The sequence below is a fragment of the Galeopterus variegatus genome, unplaced genomic scaffold (genome assembly GCF_000696425.1).
Source record: "Galeopterus variegatus unplaced genomic scaffold, G_variegatus-3.0.2 Scaffold1280, whole genome shotgun sequence".
Taxonomy (NCBI): Eukaryota; Metazoa; Chordata; class Mammalia; order Dermoptera; family Cynocephalidae; genus Galeopterus; species Galeopterus variegatus.
This window is the reverse complement of record NW_007727391.1, coordinates 314276-333595: the sequence shown is the minus strand read 5'-3', so window position 1 is coordinate 333595 and position 19320 is coordinate 314276. Positions and strand designations below refer to the sequence as shown.

Genomic DNA, 19320 nt, shown 5'->3' with positions numbered 1-19320 from the left:
TATTCTCTTCATTAGTTTTAGTAATTTCTTTAATTATCCACTGCTTCAAATCTAACCCATCATGGGAGTAACCAGCACTTGGGGCAGGGTTGATGATGAGGAATTGGGGCTAGAAAGAATAAATTTGTGATGAGTTTTATATTTACTCTGTCCTTTTCCTAGTTACAGGGTTTCCCCATTTGAGAATATTCTCAGCATATTCTCTGAACAAAAGTCAGAATCTCTTGGTCTGGAGCTGATCAGTGTGCAAGGAGGATGGCACATCAGAAAGATTCCTGGCTCTGAGGGCATCCCACCCCAGGGTCTTCTAACACAGTGGAAGCTGGGGCTTGAAGTCGCTTCCCTGGCTGTGTGACTGTGTCACTTGGAAGCAGTGCCCACACTGCAGTGCTGGGCCATAGGCCAGCTCCCAAGTCACACAAGATGCTTCAGGGAGTATGCTGTAATTTAATGATAGAAAAGCCAGAAAACAAGTTTAAACCTGTTATAAATCAGAAGAGAGCACAGACATCCCTAGCTGTCTGTTTGGCTTGGTCGTGAGGCAGAGCTATCGGATGCTGTCAATGGCGGCAAGTGTAGATTTTTCCCTGCATGGAGACAGGAGCAGGAAAAGGGAGGTGGCTATGACAGGTGGGTTCCAGGAGGGCATGGCAGAGGCTTCCATTGCTTGCACTCATTTTTCTTGCTTTCTCCTGAGAGAAGGGAATAGAGTGCCACCATCACAGTTTAAGTCATGGGAGAGTGAAGCTCGGGCACTTTAGGGTGACAAAGGCATTCCAGATTGAGAATGGACGGGCTTGGGTTCCTCTGCCAGCTGCGCTGCTCACAAGCCAAGGCCCTGGTTCCAAGGCCCTCTCTTTTCTCTCTACATTTTCTCCCTGGGTGACCTCAGCGAACCTCACTGCTTGGTGCTTGAGGCACATTCCAACACATGAGTGACTCCCAAATAATGTCTCCAGCCTGCCCTCTCCCTGAAAATCCAGGCTCATGCGTCCAATGACCAACTCAACATCTCCACTCGGATTCCTCCTGTAGATCTCAGACCAAACACGGCCAGCATGCGTCCCCAGGTTTCCTCCCCAACCACTTGCCCATCTCGGTTAGCTTGAGCCCCGCCATGCATCCAGTTAGTTAAGCTAGACATCTGGAGTCCATCTTGGCCCCTCTCTCTCACATGCCAAGTCCCATCCGCCAGATGGGACTGGGAGCCCTGCCTCCAGGGTAGACCCGGACCCGTCTGCTTCTGTCAGTTTCATTGCACCTGCCATGCGCAGCCAGCATTAGATTTCTCTAACCTGCTAGAAATGGCTCCAAGGTGGTCTCCTGTTGCTTTGTCTCCCACAGATTTATCACCCCTTTTCCCCCGGGGTGATGGAGCCACCAAAGATTACTCAAAGCCCATCTCTTCTGAGCAGCGAGAAGCCCTGAAAAGGGGTTAATCTCCCAGAACCGTCAAGATAGAGGCATTCCTTCCATTTGGGAAATTAACCATGAATGGGGTTCTCTTCCCACATTTATTCTCCAGACCAGGAAGTTACAGGAAGAGGACGTAGGTGGGGTTTTTTCTAAGTACAATTTTAACAAGTTTAACAATAGACATTCCATAATGCAATTTTCAAGAAGTTGATCCACCAACAAAAGCCTGATCTTAGCAAACATTCCTTCTCCCACAGCAGCTTCCCAGTATCTTTACATATCAATCAGTAACCTGTCTGTCTCTGAGCCAGCAACCTTGCTGTGTTACAATTCTTTATCTTTCAACAGAGACTATATAGCCTGGGGAAATTTTCCTGTCCTTTGCAAGGTCAATATTTGAAACTGCAAGGCTTTGGAAGACCAGGCCCTGTGAAGTACATTTGCTTTATACATACTTCACAGTCTCCCTTCTTCTGCTTCTGTCCCTCTATCATCAAATCTCCGCTCAGCAGCCAAAGTCATCTTTTAAAAACAGAGACCAGAAGCCCACCCCCCACCACACACACACACACACACACACACACACACACACACACACACACTTGAAGCCCTTCAGAGACTTCCTGTTGCTCTTAAAATCTGACAGAGCTCTAGGGGACACAGCCGCCTCTCTTTCTGGTCTCCTCTCCACCCTGTCCTGGGTCTCTGGTCTCCAGTCACACGAGCCTGCCTCCTGCTCTCTGGATATATCAAGCAAGTTCCCATCTTGGGATCTAGCATTGGCTGTTTGTCTGTCAGGGATGCTCTTCCTCCAAGTAGTCACACAACCACATACTTCTTGTCACTCAGGTCTCAGTATAGATGTCATCTCACTCACTGCCCAAGCTCAGTAGCCCCTAGTCTCTCTCTCCTGTCACCCCATTCTAGCTTCATTATTTTACTGTCACTGTTTTTGCTTGTTTTTGTGCTGTTTCCTTGCAGATTGTCTGACTCCTCCATTAGAGTGTAAACTTGGAGATGGCAGGGACCACATCTGTCTCACTCACCATTTCAACACAGAGACAATATTGGACACAGTAGGAACTCAGTAGGGCACCATAGGAGAAAGGCTTTATTGAATGGATAAATGAAGTAAGAAGCCACAAGCCTCCACAAACCTCAGTTTCCTCAGTGGTAGATGGGAGCATCTGTGCAAAGGCTCAGGTGTGTTATGACAGTGAAGTGAGAGGGGATGCACGTGGAAGCCCTGCTGAGCTCTAGATCTCCTTACAGGTGTAAAGCGTCAGTATTGCGGTAACCAGCACATCAGAGCAAGTCCCTGCTCCGCTGAATCAAGCGTGCTAAATAGTAAGACTCACCTGAACAATGCTTTATGGATAAGCCTGTATTTTAGGGGTGGGGACATATTACAGAAGCAATTAGGTATGTGAGTGTGAGTGTCACATGCATGTGTGAGTTGGGTGTGTGTTGCATCTGTGTATGTGCGTGAGTGTGTATGGGTGGGTGTGTATGTGTGTGAGTGTATATGTGGGAGTTGGGTGTGTATGAGTGGCTGTGAACAGGCGTGAGTATCGTGTGCATGTGGGAATTAGTCTCGATACTCACACACGTTCACACCCACTCATACAGACCCAACTCCCACACGCACACGATACTGAGGATGAGAGGCTGAGGACGTGACAGAGAGTAAGCCAGGTCCCTGCAGGCTACAGTGACCTCGCCTCCCTCCCCCAGCATCCCTTCTTCTCCCTGTGTGTCCATATGTCACTGATCTGAGAACCTGGCCTGCCAAGACCAGAAAAGGCAGGTGTAGAGGTTCGAACTGCAGACTATAAAAGCTCCCCTCAGCCTTAAGTGGCTGGCTTCCCTTTTTTCTCAAGTCCTCAAAGGCCAGGCCTTGATCCCTTACCTAAATACCCAAGGAAGAAACAAGAACTAGGGATTTTAGGAGGAAAGAGTGGGGCAGAGAAAGTGGCAGTGGTGTGGCTTGGTCCCTGCCAGCTCCCCCTGTGGGCAGTGCCCCAGCTTCTCACTGATGACCTCCTGCTGGCCTCCTGTGACCCAGGGCCCTCACCAGCCCTCAGTAGAGTCAGGCTGGGCAAACAGACCTCTGACCAGCTTTTGTCACTCCTGCCACCACTTCTGTTTTGTGGTCATATGCCCTCAGCATGTGGCTGTCCTTCCTTGGTGGAGCCAGGGGGTCCTGGGGAGGCAGGAGGGCAGCAGACCCCAGAATAACCCAGAGCTGCTGGCCCTCCCCTGAAAGATGGTGAGAGGAGAAACAGTGGCGGAGTGCCGTTGTCCTGCACGCCAACCAAGCCCTTCTGGATTTGGGGGCCTCACTGAAGGCAGCTGGGCAGGAACCCAGGATAGTAACCAGCAACAGAGGGGTGGGTGCTGCCAACTGGCACTGCCCAGCACCCTGGCTCCAGGTCCCATAGGCTGACCCAGCAGTGCCTCAGTTAGCCGTGGCAGGATGCAGGAAGGGTTCATGCACAGCACTGCGGGGGCAGCCACAGGCCCAGGCTGAGCTGGGATGGCAGGAAAGGCCTGCATCCTGATGCTGGGAAACAGGAGACCATTCATCAACAATGCCAGACAATTCCCTCCAGCTCTTAAGCTTGGTTCTTTTTCTGTTTCATGCTTGAATCTCAGCCCTGGTGTCTAGCTTGGCACATAGGTGATACCAGAGCATGCTGGTGACTCTGCCCTTCTAGGACACTGCCTTTTCACAGGTTCAACCCACCCCAACCTGGATGGATAGAAATGTTGGATATCACAGAGTCCTCTCAGTGTGGCGTGCTGTGAGCTGCTCTGTTGGACTCTGCATCTAATATTTCCCTGCTCAATCAGTTTTTTCTCACTGTTTCCCATTGATTCTAAGTGTGCCCTTCCCTGTGAACCTTTTTCTGACACTGGGTCAGCTGGAATCAAGTACTGCCCTGTCTGTCTGTGGCCCCACAGCATCCCACAAATACTCCAGTCATAGCCCTTGCAACACTCCAGTGCACCTGTTTAAGGACAGAGCCTTGTCTTATTCATCACTGCAAATAAATGAATGAAAATGTTCCAGTCAGTAATAATAGCAATAAAAACAACGGTAAAGTCCACATTTACTGTGCACTGCAGGACATAGAACTCAAGCTTTTACAGGCATTATCCTCATGTCCACCCTCTCAGACTGTGCTCCTATCATACCTTATAGAAACTGAAGCTTGGAAAGGGTAAGGTATGTCTCCCAGGTCACAGAGCTGGTGGCAGGAGGAACCTGGATTCACACCCAGGCCACATGCCTCCTGGCCACTCCTGTGGGAGAAAGAAGACTAAGGGCTTAGCCACAGCTGGGATGGAGAAGGAGAGATCTCAGGATCTTCTGATGTTTTGCCTCAAGAACTGGAACTTGATCTTGGAGTAGATTCTGTGCTAATGGAGAAGATCTCAGACTGACTTTGAAAGGATGGGCTCATCTCTTTGAATGAAACAGAGCAGCTTGAAAGAGCCAAGCTAGAACAATCTCTGAACTGTCCAGGACTATAAAGCCTATAGTCGATACTGAAAGAATACACTAACAGAAAGGGTAGATTACATGTTGGGGATCTCCACCCAGGAGATCAGCTGTGAGGGCAGATGGAGGGGATGTGTGTCTGTTGTAGATGGAAAAGAAAGTAGGGTGAGTTGGTGCCAGGGACCTCGCTAAGAGTCTCTACTGCATTTCCTCATTTTAACCCTCATATAACAGAATCGGAGGAAGATTCCATGATGGCCCCATTTTGCAGCTGGGTAAACTGGGGCTCAGGGTGCAACACCAAAAAAAGCTTTGCTTAAGAGCCTGTGTGTCCCAGACTGTGCTTGAAACCTGGCTTGTTCACACCCTGCTATGCACACCTCTTTTGTTCCAAAGTGATGGCCAACTCCAGTGGACTTTGCAGACTTTAACCAAACCTTAGAGCATGCTGTGAAAGTGTACCCAGCGTTATTGCTGTCAGTGTGGTTAGGCTGATCAGATTCCACGTGAGTGACTACAGCCTGCAGATCTGCTGTCTACAAGGATACCTCTGGGCTCTCCCCTCCTGCTCCCCTCCAGAAAGCCTTAGCACCCCTCCCCCCATGATTAATACAATGTTCATGAAACATTTTTCAGATTCAAATTTGCACAAATGAAGTGCCCATTAGACAACACTGGAAGACAATAAAGTCCCTGAGCTTGCCAGCCACTGGGTCCCTTCCAGCCTTCCCAGAAACGCTCAGTAGCCCTCAGAACATTAATAATGCTTTCTGATGGGTGCTGCTGGGCACCTGGCATTAGATGGCTTCTCTCCCAAAGCAGCAGCTCTGCTTGTTTGTTTTCTTGTCTACCTTTGGATTGAGTGGAAGGCAGTCAGCAGCAGCAGCCACCCTCGGGGAACAGAAGCTACGCCCACAGTAGCTGCAACTAAGATAGAAGAGGAGGCAGACATTGATCAAATAATCACATATGGCTGTTTAATTCCAAACTGAGATAATTACTCCAAGAGGAAGGAACTCCATTCTCTGCAAGTGAAAGCCAAAGGACCTTGACCTAGTCTGGAGAGCAACAAAGGCTTTCCTGAGGAAGTTAGGGCTGAAGGATGTGCTAGGGTCAGCTAGAGGTAGAGGGGGTGGGGAGGGCACTGTGGGCCCAGGGAACAGCATGTGCAAAGGCCCTGCAGCAGGTAGAGCACAGTGCATTCTGGGAATGGAAAGGACGTCCATGTGGCAGAAGAGGAGGGGGGGGAAAGGGTAGGAGTGGTCAAGGACCAGCACACCCAAGACCAGAACCATGCAGACCCCATTACATTTGACTGAATAACTATAGGGTGGGGGCACCTGTTTTGCTTTCTGCCCTCACTTCCTGGGAAATATACATCCAGAGGAGCAGGGTCCGAAAAGCTGCCAGGTAGGGATTTTAGTCTCTCCATGAGGCCTCACTAGACTCCTAAAGTTTGCCTGCTGCAGTCCCCTCCTTTAATTCCCCTTTTGTCCAACAAACTGTTTATCGGCAGATCCCTTCCTAAAAGCATCCAAGACATTTTGAGATTCTATGAGGCCTAAAATGAAAAAAGCAGGTAAATCACACAAGAATTCCAAGTTGCTGATGTTTCTCTCAGTCATGCGGATGACTTGGTTAGATACTTGCCTCCAATACGAGGTCCCTGAAGCACAAACCCTACAAATAGCTGATGTGGGTTAATGCTTATTCTGCACCAGGCACTGCTAACATCACACATCGGTTCATTTAACCCTCACAGACTATGTGGCAGGTCCCATTATTATTGTCCTCTTTTCATATGAGGAAATTAAGGCACAGAGCAGGTAGGTGACCTGATAATATACAGGCAATTTCAGCAGCACCATGAGCCAGGCTCTAGGAAAAGGGTTGTGCATACATGATCTTATTTCATCCTGTAAGTACTTGGTATTAACCCCAGTGCACATATGAAGAAAGGGACCTGCCTAGGGTCCCACAGTTTGTAAGTGACATACCATGAGTTGCACTCAAGTCTGTCCAACTTTATAAATATTGTGCCTTATTGCATCGTACACTTAAGGAAGTGCTAAATTTGTCATGCTTTTCCTTGGAAAATCTCAAGCCCATTGACCAAACAATGCTACTCACAAATGACTCTAAACTTTTCATCACACTGTTTATTCCACATGTATTTCCTTCTGTCTTATTCCCAGGTATTCCTTGTGACTATCCTCCAAAGCCCAGTGAACACTTCGTCTTAAGTTAAGATTTCTCTGCTAGCTGATCGTTGCATTTTTTTATTGTTGTTTTTAAAAACTAGGCATAAAAATAGGTCTAAAACCATAAAGACTGCCTTACTTACACTATTCTTCCATTCATCTGCAAAATGAAGTTAATAATCTATTTACATCATAGGATCATTATAGTAGGATTACATCACTAATGTAAGTGATCTGAGCACGTTTAAGGTAGGCTCTACTAAGCTATGATGTTCAGTAGGTTAGGTGTGGAAATGCATTTTCAACTTAATATTTTCAACTTATGATGGGTTTATCGGGACATAGCCCCATCGTAAGTCAAGGATCATCTGCAGTAATTATTATTATCACTAAATTAATGCCTCTGCTTCAGAAAAAAAATTGAATATCAGTTTTCTAATTATTTTTCCTGTATACTACTTTGAAAGTTATTCAGCGATACAATAAGAGAAACAGAATGGTGTCATGGAAATAATATTTGGCATGAGATTGTCTGGATTCCAGCCCTGGCTCTTATAGGTGCTAGTATGTGGCCTTGGGCCTCTCTGGGTCAAATCTTCAAAATCGTTAAAATAATTATCATATTTTACACAATGATTGTCACGATGATATGTGATAACAGAGTCAATTGCCCAGCTCTCACCTGGTATGCAAGGGCACTCAGGAAATATCACTCCCTTTTAATAAGCATTGGCCTGCACATGGCATCTATATGAGGAGGTGGCATGAAGCTGTCCTCTCCACCCAGAGGTACAGCAGAGACTGTGGCAGGTATGTGAAAACCCAATGGGGAATCAATTCAGAACCTGAGGAGTACAGTGAGCTCACTCACAGAAGAAACCATCGTATATTTTGTTGGGTTCCAGAAACATTTTATTTAAAAGAAAGTGTCTTTCCCCAATGGTGAGGATTGATAATTAACTTTTCAGTTGCTTCAGTTATCAGTACTATCATTATATAATCTACCAGGTTTTAGGTAACTTGAAATTTGCAGTGATTGGAACCAGTCTTTACCAATTTTGTATAATCTGATTTGAGATCAGATTGGTACAATACTTTGGGAAGATCAGGAAGTGTTTCATTCAAGGATCTCCTTGGGTGATGACTTATTAATGGGAGGAAGGTATCCTTATCAAACACTGAATCTTAGGAGGAACATAAAACACCTAAAGACAAGCCCAGAATTTTATAATAAGGGTCTCCCCAAAACCAGAAACAGAACCCCTTAAATATTGAAAGATCTTACCAGCTTGCTCAATTCTAGTCTGTATTGATCCAGAGTTAATACAGTGTAGGAAGTCACCAGGAAGAGGTCACTGAGTCTTACTCTACCCAAGTAGACAAGTACACACCAGGGAGGGGTGCAAGTTGACACCTTTAGTCCAAGACTATGGGGTAAACAGCCCTGTTTGAGTCTACAGAAGTCTACTCTGAGGCTCCGGGGGTGACAGATGGCCAGAGAGAGCCACTAATTCGAAGACCATGATTGAACCTCATGACCGAGCCTCCCACTGTTTACCCCTCCAGAAAAATACAGCTCTGAGTCTCCCACCTTCATTCTTCTCTGTGCCTTCCCCAGAGAGCAGAAAATGCACAGGGTCTGAGTGTAGCCAGAGGCCCTTCAACGTTCTCCATTTCCTCTCCACTTTGGTCTCAAAAGCCAATTCTTCCCTCTCTGTTCTTTAAAATAAAAAGTCTTTTTCTCCATGCAAAAGTATTACAGTATATGAATGCTCTACAAACTTCAAATAATACAGAAATGTAAAGTACAGAAATTTCCCATAATTTGATGTCTCCCATCTCTCCAAGATAACCTAAAGTTAAGAATTTAAATATACTTTCAGAACTTTTCTTCTCTATAGCTGTATGTATCTATACATATATAATTAATAGCATATAAATGTAAATATTTTTCTGTTGTAAAAATGTCACTTTACAATATATGCTTTTCTCCATATGCTTTTCCACTCAATGTAGTAGGTGTTCAATAAATATTGCATGAATGAGCCATGATTTATTTATTCAGTCTTCTATTCAAGGACTTGGGTTATTCCAAACAACTGTCCAATAAACATGATTATGTATAAAAGACATGATTGAAAGATAAATATACGACATGTGGAAACACATAGCTGTGTATAATATATATGTACCTAAACATGTTAATAGAACACACAGTGCAGTGCAGAGATGTCTTGGGTGCCCTCTGGTGTGTTTCATGGATATACCTGGAATATATGTTGATAAATTAGCCTCAAAAAGAGAACTTTCAAAAAAGTGTTTTGGGATCTTTGGGACTACAGGGTAGCTATCCTGCATTCGTTATATGTTATAACGTAACATTTGTTATGTTATTGTGTGCTTATATTGGCTTTAAGTCCTCAGCAAGGCAGCTTGACTAAGGTAAGATCCAGAATCCAATAATGGTAACAAATGGCAACAATTAATTTTAGATAGAACAGAAAAGAATCTGTTTCAAATTCTTTCTAGAATAGGAAGGAAAGAATGATTGGGGTTGGTGGGAGGGAGGAAAGGAAAGAAAAAAAAAAAAGAAAAATGCTTTCTCCTGCAGGTTATTTGCACTATTCTTGTCAGATTCTACAGTGTGAGAATTGCAGGTCTTTTAAAGGACATAATATTATGACAGATTTTCCTTTATTCCTTGTTCCTGGGGCTGCATTCCCAATGGCTTCTTGTCAGATTCTACAGTGTGAGAATTGCAGGTCTTTTAAAGGACATAATATTATGACAGGTTTTCCTTTATTCCTTGTTCCTGGGGCTGCATTCCCAATGGTTTACTTCCTGCCACAGGCTGGAGGCTGGCCACTTCTGGATCAGTCTGAGGAAGCCCATGATAGCGAGAATGCCCACCTGTCCCTCGGCATGTAGGGGGTGGTGGTGGGTGGATACTGCTGCCCATTGGGTGCAGTGGCCACACAGGTGGTGGCAGCAGCATGGCCCTCGTCTGGGACCAAGGACAGCCACACCGAGTCCCTGGATGAGACAGTGACCGTCATGGTGGCTGCACCAGGGACAACAAACCCAGCTCTGTGGTCCCCACGGTGCTAGGAAAAAAAGGAAAGCGGCTTTTGTGACTTCACCTTTTTTACAAAATAAAAACAGTGCTTGAATGTGACCTTTCAGCTCTGTGAATGCAAACCAGGGCCTGGTGGACTGGGGAGAACAATTAGGCCAGAGACAGCACAGGAAGCCACAGTGGGTAGAAACCCAGACAATGGTGCTGGAGCCTGGGGCTGGGATGCAGGGGGAGCGGATATGATAGCGAGGAAGGAGTTTCAATGTGAATGAATACTAATTAGTGACGTGGATATTAATGATGACAGTAATTAACAGGGGAAAGGAAGGGCTGTCATTGTCCCAGGGCGAGTAATCAATCTTGGCAGGTGATAAATAATGGTTTAGCAAGCTCAGCAGAAAGATAATCCGCCTGCCCCGGGGAGAGCTAGAGCCAGGCTGGAAACCTCCTGGTTTCTAGGCAACCCACAAAAAAGAACTATTTTTCTTTTGAGGACAAAACAGGTTAGAGTCTCTCACCCCCACCCCCAATTTGAGATTACAGTTCTTATTTGATTTCTGCTTTGTTCTTCATTTCCTAGGACAAATGGTGAACTTGTATAATTTGGAGGCAATGTGCGCGCGCACACACGCACAGATACTCTCTGTTTCTTTCAAAGAATGTGAATGAATAGGGGTGGTTTTGATCCAAAGTTCAGCTCGTAGCTGCCATTCAGGAGCAAGAGTGGGGAGAAGCTTAGAGTCCTGCATTTGAGGTTGGGATGCGGGAACTCGCAAGCCCATTTTAGTGGAGGCTGGACCTGGGGGAGCCCAGGCAGAGTAGGGTGGGCCTGGCAGTCCTACGTGCAGGGTTCCTTCACCTTCCACAGAAACAGAGAGAAGCAAAGTGTCCAGGCTCTCCAGCTGCACTGGTCCCACTACTGGCCACCAGTCAAATTTTTGAGAAATTTGATTTTGGGGAGAAGAGTAATAATGTTCATTAAACCCCTCTGCTGGATCTCCAGTCCTTCCACTGGGAATCTAGCAAATGGGAGCTAATGGCAAGTCCTCTCCCTCACATCCAAGGCTCAGACCCACAGTAGCACTTGGATATCTGGAAATGTCCCCCTTTTCAGGCTTTTTTCCATCAAACACTCCATCCTGAGGTGACAAACCCACTTGCAACAGTCTACACTAGTTTAAAGTGAAATCTTTGGGTGCCAAAGGTGCTTTGAACTTTTTCTGGAAGTTTAGAAGCTTCCAGAAAATGGACGCCTCTACTCCCATGTGAACTGTGCTGCTCTTGGAACACTGGTTCTAGATGCCACATTTTCAAAGGGAGGCAAACAAAAGGGAACGTATTCAGAGAATTGTGACCAAAACAGTGAAGAACTCCAGGTCACGTCATGTATGGAAACGACTGAGAGATCCAGGCACGTATCCCTGGAGTGGGGACGTTGGTGGTATATACTGAAAGGACTGTCCACATGTCTGAAGGACTGTCTCACGGAGTGATCGGGTCTGGGTTTGTTTTTCCATCATCAGCAGGCAAAACTAAGGCCAATGGGAGGAAGTCAGAGAGGAAGTTCCTGTTCAGAGGAATCAAGGACGACTTCGCTAGACAGGCTGGCTAGTGGGGAATCTGTGGGTTCCCAGGTACTGAGCTTTTCCTAAATGCAGGTTATAGCACCTGTTTTCCAGGGTGTTGTGGATAGGACTCATTAGCTAGGTTTGGAGCAGGTAAGCTTTTTTTCTTTCCCCTTAAGTAATAAACTTTATTTTTATAGCAGCTATTGGTTTACAGAGAAATTTAGCAGAAAGTATAGATAGTTCCCATACCCCTTCTACACACACACAATTTCTCTTATTATTAACATCTTGCATTAGTGTGGTGTATTTGTTACAATTGTGAGCCAATATTGATATATTATTAACTCAATTTTACATTAGGGTTTTCTCTTTGGGTTGTATAGTTCTATGGGTTTTGCCAAATGCATAATGTCATCTATTCACTGTCAGAGTAGAAAAGCTTTAAAAGTTCCTTTTTACTCTTAAGATTTTATATTAGTTAAGATAATGCTAAATGGCAAAATAGATAAACCCCAAATTTCAGGGGCTTAACACAGCAAAGTTTATTTCTCAATCAAGTCAGAGCCTCAAATAGGCATGAATTTTCATGGCTGAAACCATGTCTCCTTCCATATTGTGGCTCTGCCCTCCCCCAGGCCCTTGGAGTCCCCTCCATCCAGCCAGCAGATGGGGAACAGAAGGCTGTGGAGATATGGAGGGCCACATGGGAGACTTTATGGTCCAGGTCTGGAAGTGGCCTGTATCCCATGTTCCACTGGCAGAACTCAGTCCACACCCAACTGCAGGGGAGTCAGGAAATGTAATCTAGCTGTAGCCCCGAGGGGTAGAGGAAAGAGGTTGTGGTGAACACATAGAAGTTTCTGCACAGATGCAAGGGCACGTTCATTCAGGATGATTTGCCCGGGCTGACAAAACTTTACCCAGCCTGTCTTGAGGAAGTCCTCTGTAGGTACTCCCTAGAAATGTGCATATGAGATCATCCTGAGCCACCAGAAGTGAATGCTTTTTGGAAAAGAATGGAATTGTAACTCTGGAAGTGTATGGTGGATGGAAAGGATTGGTTAGGATGGAAAAGCATCAAGCTCTCTGGGTGTGTGCTGATTGGCATTAGGACTATCTTAGGTAAACGTGTTTCTTTTGCCATAGGGCTAAACACTCTTGAGGGCTTCAGCTTAAATTGCTTTATCGTTGCAGGTACTGACATTGTGCAGTGGCTTATGAAGAACCTTTCCATCGAGGATCCAGGTACTTGACTCTTGATCCTCTCTATATCCCCCCAGGTATCAGTAAACCTCCCATAGCCAAGTTCCAAACTGGATTCTCCTACCCTCCTGAGAACCGGGCTTGTAAATATGAATTCCAAGATGAAGAATCACTGTATTTATAAATAAAATTAATTCATTTTCTCCACTGAATATCTATCTTTAAATTTAAATCACCCTTTGAGGAAATGAGCAACCATTTAGAATGCCAAAGAGCCTAGTACAATAGCGTGTGAAATGAGATGAATTCTCGTTAGCCACAGCAATTCAAGATAAGTTGTAGCACTGTCACTGAACAGCCTTCTAGAGCCAGCTCTTAAAACTAGATTGCCTGATCCACAATTAAGATGTTTAATTATTTGCTAAGACTCCTTCTGTGTTCTGCTTGTGCAAGAACTGAAGGAATGATTTTTTTTTTTCCAGCTTTAATTGTGCATTTCCATTAGGAAAACCTTACCAGAAAAACAACAACAAAACTCTGGCCAATAAAACACTTTCCAAATCTATCCTCCCACCAGAAAATAAGCAGTAAAATTTATTTTCATAGCATAATTAGGAAATTATGGGGGTATTTCAGAAAAATAAAAATTCTAAATAAGTAAAGCTTATTATCCATGTACCATTAGTTAATACTTTTCTGAATTTGTTATACACTCCTTTGTCTTGCTTAACTGAATATTCTTGATGCCTGAAGATCATATTTATAAAGATCCGCTATCATACTCCGATGTTCTTGATGGACATTGGGTGATTAGACCTATTTGCCTCGGATTAGAGGCCCCGACCATTCTGCTTTTTGAAGATTTTTTTTAAGTGTTCACTCTAGATGCTCACACCTTCAGCTATGGTTCCTTGCTGGGATGAGTCTGTCAGCTCAGGCATTGCTGTAGTTTAACCTGACATCCTAAGCTACTGTTGACTATGAAACAATATCACTTACATACAGCTCAATTAAATACGGTTGCCAGAAATTTGAATGCCAGAAAAGCAGGTCACTCATGGAAGGGACCCTAGTTTTTCACCACCTTGATTGATGGCCACTCTCACAACTAGTGAAAATTCTTATTCTAGTCAAGTTCTTAATTCATGGAATAAACCACAAATGCCAACCCTTTTAAGGGACAGGACCCAAATCAACTCGCCTTTGTATTTCCATTATACAGCTTGGAATTCTGATTGTCCATTTGTGAAACCTGGGCCAGATAAGCACCTACCAGCTTAGTTACATTTATTTAAAGTCAACATCTCTTTTGATTATGATGTTAAACTAAGGAACACCTTTCCTCATGGCAGTCTTTTCTAAGAGCACTGGTTTCTTCTCCCTTCTAATTATTGTATTTCTGACATATATTTATTATTATTATTATTATTATTATATTATTATTATTATTATTATTATTCTAGGAAAGGTCCCGAATTATGAGGCCATGTCTATGGAGGCCTGTTGGGAGGACATCATGGTGTTGGGACCTTGTTTGGGCTTCTGAGAAGTGGCTGAGTCAGAGGAGTTGAGAACAGTTTGCCAGCTGGGAATAGGAGGGCAGAGATGAGGCAAACCAAGGCCCTAGGAGGCCAGGCATGGCCAGCATCTGCCCCCCGCTCCCCTCCTGTCTTTCTTCCCATCTGCCAAATTTCTAAGCAAAAGCATTTTTGCTCAAAGAATGAAATAAGAGTTTTAGCTCCAAGGCTGGTGACATGAAAGTCACCTACTTACTGGATTTTGTTCTTCTTTCCTTGGGGATGATGAAACTTCTCCACCTGCTAGACCCATGAGTCTCAAAGGATATAGACTTCAAAAAGCAAACTGGTCAGCGCGGCGGCGCTCCCGCTCACTGGCTGAGCGAGGCGCGGGAGCAACACCGAGGGTTGCAATCCCGTTGCCGGTCCCCGGTCCGGTACAGGGGCAACACTGAGGGTTGCGATCCGTTGCCGGACACGGAAAAAGACAAAAGACAAAAAAAAAAAAAGCAAACTGGTCATCACTAAGCAAGTAAAATATAACTTCATTTGTTCCAGTTCCACCAGTTACAAGTGTATGTTCCTCCCAGAGTTTAATAGGCGATCCTTAATAAGCAGAACATGTGGATTATATGCAGCCTCTTGAAAAGTTTGCAAGTAATGCTAAAACAAGTCACTTTTAAAATCCAGAGCTTTTGAAATTAATAATTGCTAGAAATTTCCTGAGCATTTCAGTAATTTCCATGTCCAAAAATTCCTTTTTAACCAGTGTAAGTACTTTTAGATTTGTGAGAGATTATTAAGTGTGGTAAAACCATTTCATTTTGTTATATTTAATAAGCTCTGCTCAGGATAAATATTAATTCTTAACTGTCTCTGTAAATCTATATTTCTGGCTGGTGCTACATTACCAAAATGACAGGATGATAGTGGCAAAAAAGAAATATATCCATCAGGTTGGCCTCCCTATGCCACTGCCCACTCCATTGTCCTTCCTCCAGTTTTCTAAGAACATGAGGTTTGACTCTGTCCGCAAGAGAAGGGTAACACCTCCTCATTGCTGATGGGACTGTCATATTGAGGAATGCAGGTGAGCCCAAAGTCTCTGTGGGAAGTGAGGCTTCATTCTTATTTCTGGGGCTGACAAAACATGATGGAACCAACAGTATGAATCAGGGCTGCCAGCACTCACTGAGTCCTTGCCCTGTACTAGACACTGCTAAGCACTTTATGTGAAATATCTTACTTAATTAAATACAGGTTTATCACTGCCAAAGCTCACGTTCTTAACCATGAATCTAGACTTTCTTCTGGAAGGTCTGAGGGGCGGGGGTTAAGCAATGTCAGACTCTCAGAGCTGGGATCCAGAGGAGTCCCAGACACATGGCGGCCCTTCCCAATTATTAGTGTCTCCCCACCTCCACCCCCAACAAGTGCAATTGCATCATCAACACAGTCATCTGGGGTGATACTTGACTTCTGTTGCCTTTCTGCTCTCTCAGCTTACCTTGCAGCTGAGTAACCTGCTTCCTAATTCCTTCTCCTTCCCATGCTCTGTCCATGCAGTTGAAGCAATACACCTGGGAAGCCTTATAGCTGCCCAGGGCTACATCTTTCCCATCTCGGACCACGTGCTCACCATGAAGGATGACGGCACCTTCTATCGTTTCCAGGTAGGCCTGCTGGCTCCTCCTCATGAAGAAACTTTTCTTCTCATTATCATCTGATCTCGGATTAGGACGCCATAGAAAAACTAAGTGTATTTAAGGGAGCAACCCTCACCCCTTGCCAGCCCTGGAAAAGCCAAGAGAAGTTTTGTCTGGGTTTTTGGTTGACTCCCTTAAATTACAGTATAAGGTGTTGATCAAGAGCCGACTGTTTGTTGGGCACTATCTTAGTCCATTCAGGCTGCTATAATGAAATATCATAAACTGGGTAGCCTATAAATAACTTGTTTCTCACAGTTCTGGAGGCTGGGAAGTCTAAGGTCAAGGTGCCGGCAGATTCAGTGTCTGGTAAGGGCTGCTCTCTACTTCATAGATAGTGCCTTCTAGCTGTGTCCTCACATGGCAGAAGGGGCAAGGGGTCTTCCTTAGGCCTCTTTTATAAGGGCATTGATCCTATTCATGAGGGCCCCATCCTCATTACCTACTCACCTCTCAAAGGCCCCACCTCCTAATGCCATCACTTTGGGGATTAGCGTTTCAACATACAAATTTAGGAGGGACACAAACATTCAGACCTTAGCAGAAACTTTGCACATATCTCCTCATTTATTTTGAAGAACAAACAAAGTTTGGGGAGGTAAATATCACTCATTTTACAGATGAGAAAACAGAGGTGCTCAGAGAATTAATATGGCATTCAGGAAATCTAGGAGGCAGCCTTGATTTGAACCAGGAGAGCCTGATAACACAGTCCTGATCTTTCTACCGTATCAGGCTGCCTTCCTAGAGTGAAGCTTCTATTTGCTTCCTCATCATCCTTCTCTCCCATTTTACACTGCTTCTCCCAGATCCTGCTCTACAGAGAATTGGGGCAGAGGATAAGGATTGTGTTAAGGTCTAAACTGAAAGGTTTTGTAGGAGAGTTCTTCAGACACGGTGATGGGGATAAAAGGAACTCAGCCTTGGGTTCCCAGTAAACTGTGCCAGCCTGTCTTCTGTAGTTAGACTTCTACCGTCTCAAAATAAGAAATTTTGCCCTGTAAACTATTTCTCATTTTTGCATTTATTTTGCTTACCTTGGATTTCATTTCTCAACACCTAGATTAAAATGTTGACTGGCCTCAACTGTGTAAAGAACAGGAGAGAGTCGGGGTGTGGTGTCAGCAAGAAGGAGTTAGAGACAGAGCCTGTCACGAGGGAGTGTTCTCACTGGGTGCAGGGGAGGGCAAGAACCGGGGTGCCTCTGGGTCCTGACACCATGTACTTTTTTGTAGGCGCCTTATTTCTGGCCTTCAAACTGCTGGGAACCTGAGAACACTGACTATGGTGAGAACTGAAGCGGTGACCCACATTTCATGTTACTCCTGAGTGTGCAGAAAACAGATGCTCAGTGTCTGGGCTACTGTGGTGTGTGGCAAGAAGGGTCTCTATCCTGCTTAGTCCTTTCTCATATTGTTGACATGTAGTGGACTCTCTGTTCCATGTAATAAAGGAAGGCAGAGCACTGAAAGATGCAGTCTTGTGCATGAGGAGCCCATACCCCTTTCTTGGTCCTTGCACAGCCACTTGCACTGCATCCTTGCTGCTGCCTTGGCTGCTGTGGCAGTGCAGCCCATGGCTCTCTTCCATGGCTCTCTTTGGGACTCGGGCACTCAGTGACCTGCAGTTTCTTCCTAGGTTCTTTGCAGGATTGTTTGCAACAGGATGACAGATGCAGCTGTGGTGAGTGGAAGGGAGGAGTGCAGCTGGGTGATGCTCAGGCAAGACATCCAGAGACCTCTGCATCACACATTTGAGGGAGGAGACCAGCAATTAGGAGCAGTCCTAGGGATGGAAGGCCAGTGAGTCATTGCCTGACAGGGCTATGGCTGCTCTGTTTCCAAGTCCGGAGGATGACCCTCATGCAGAAGGCCAGGGCCCTCAACTGTCTGCCCAGCTGTCACAGGCACCACCATGAGCCCTCTGAAAGCCATGCTATGCCCGAAATGATGCAATAAGTGGCTCCAGCTAGGCCTCCAGCTCAGACGGGAGCTGCATTTGGCCGCTCACTCATAGAACAAGCACTTCTGGGGCTGAAGGACTGCTCACGAAAGCCCAGCTGGGAATTTGAATAATTATAGCTCAGTTCCATGCAGAAGCCGTGTGCCCTTGTGAATGTGAAGAGCAGTATCTTTTCAGGCAAATGGAGAGGGTGGGAGCATGGTAAGACCAGATACCTTGGCCCAAGTCAGATTAAAATATTTTATATAAGGACATTGTTTCCTTGCCTCTACAGGTTTTCTCCATTTCATAATTTTAGTTGTACATCATGAGCAAGGAGAGAAATGACAGTTTGTGTCAGGCTCTCATTAAAGCAAAATTATTTTTAATTCCTGTGCCTTAAATTATGGCAAATCAGAGGGAGAAGTCAAGTATTTCCAAAGCAGTTCAATCAGAAAATCAGTAGGTATTTACTAGAAGAGAATCCAGCATAGCAGGCCCTCAAATCAACTGCCTTCACTAGCTGTGTGATCTCAGCAAGTTACTTAACCTCTCTGAGCCTCAGAAACCTCATATGAAAATCAGAGTAATAACAGTATCTGTCTCCAGTGTTGTTTTGTTAGAATTAAATGAAATGCATGTAAGGTTCAGGGCGTGGCATGTAGTAAGGCATCAATACTCTTCACTATGGTGGTTATTTTATTACTATTGGGGTCATGGTTGGTGTCATTACTACTGTGGTGGCCCTCTCACCAGAAAGGATGTGAAACTGAAGCTAAGAATTCAGAATAGGTCTGATTTCGATTGATGAAGAACCAGAAACTTTCATTCATTCAGTGAACATTTACTGATCACCTACTGTGTGGAATTTTTATGTCACAGATCTGGATAAGTCAGTCTTGCCCGCCGAGCATTCCAGGCTGGGGAGATGGCATGCATCATAAGGGCAAAAGGGCAGGATGAGGATCTGGTTTGAGTAGTCACAGGTTATATGTTGATGAAGAGTGACAGAGAAAGTCAAATAGGTCAGGAAGAGCAGGTTTATAAAAAGGCGTTGGTAGTCAAAGAAAGACACGTAGAATGGATTCAGCAGTTTGGAGAGCCATTGTGGGTCCCCAATAATGAAGAATGACTTGAAAAAAATTCTCTCATCTGTAAGAGGGGGTCAATATCAGCACCCACCTTGC

The 19320-nt window shown here is 45.0% G+C and overlaps 1 protein-coding gene across 1 annotated transcript in view; it reads left to right on the top strand.

The window, feature by feature from the left end:
- The window catches only part of LOC103593124 (regulator of G-protein signaling 6), a 122557-nt gene that overhangs the window by 63333 nt on the left and 39904 nt on the right, over positions 1-19320 (top strand). The window contains exons 2-4 of the mRNA XM_008576053.1: positions 12961-13011; positions 16053-16159; positions 17428-17479. Of these exons, the coding sequence (XP_008574275.1) occupies positions 12961-13011; positions 16053-16159; positions 17428-17479 (210 nt within the window). The remainder of the gene's footprint in view (positions 1-12960; positions 13012-16052; positions 16160-17427; positions 17480-19320) is intronic.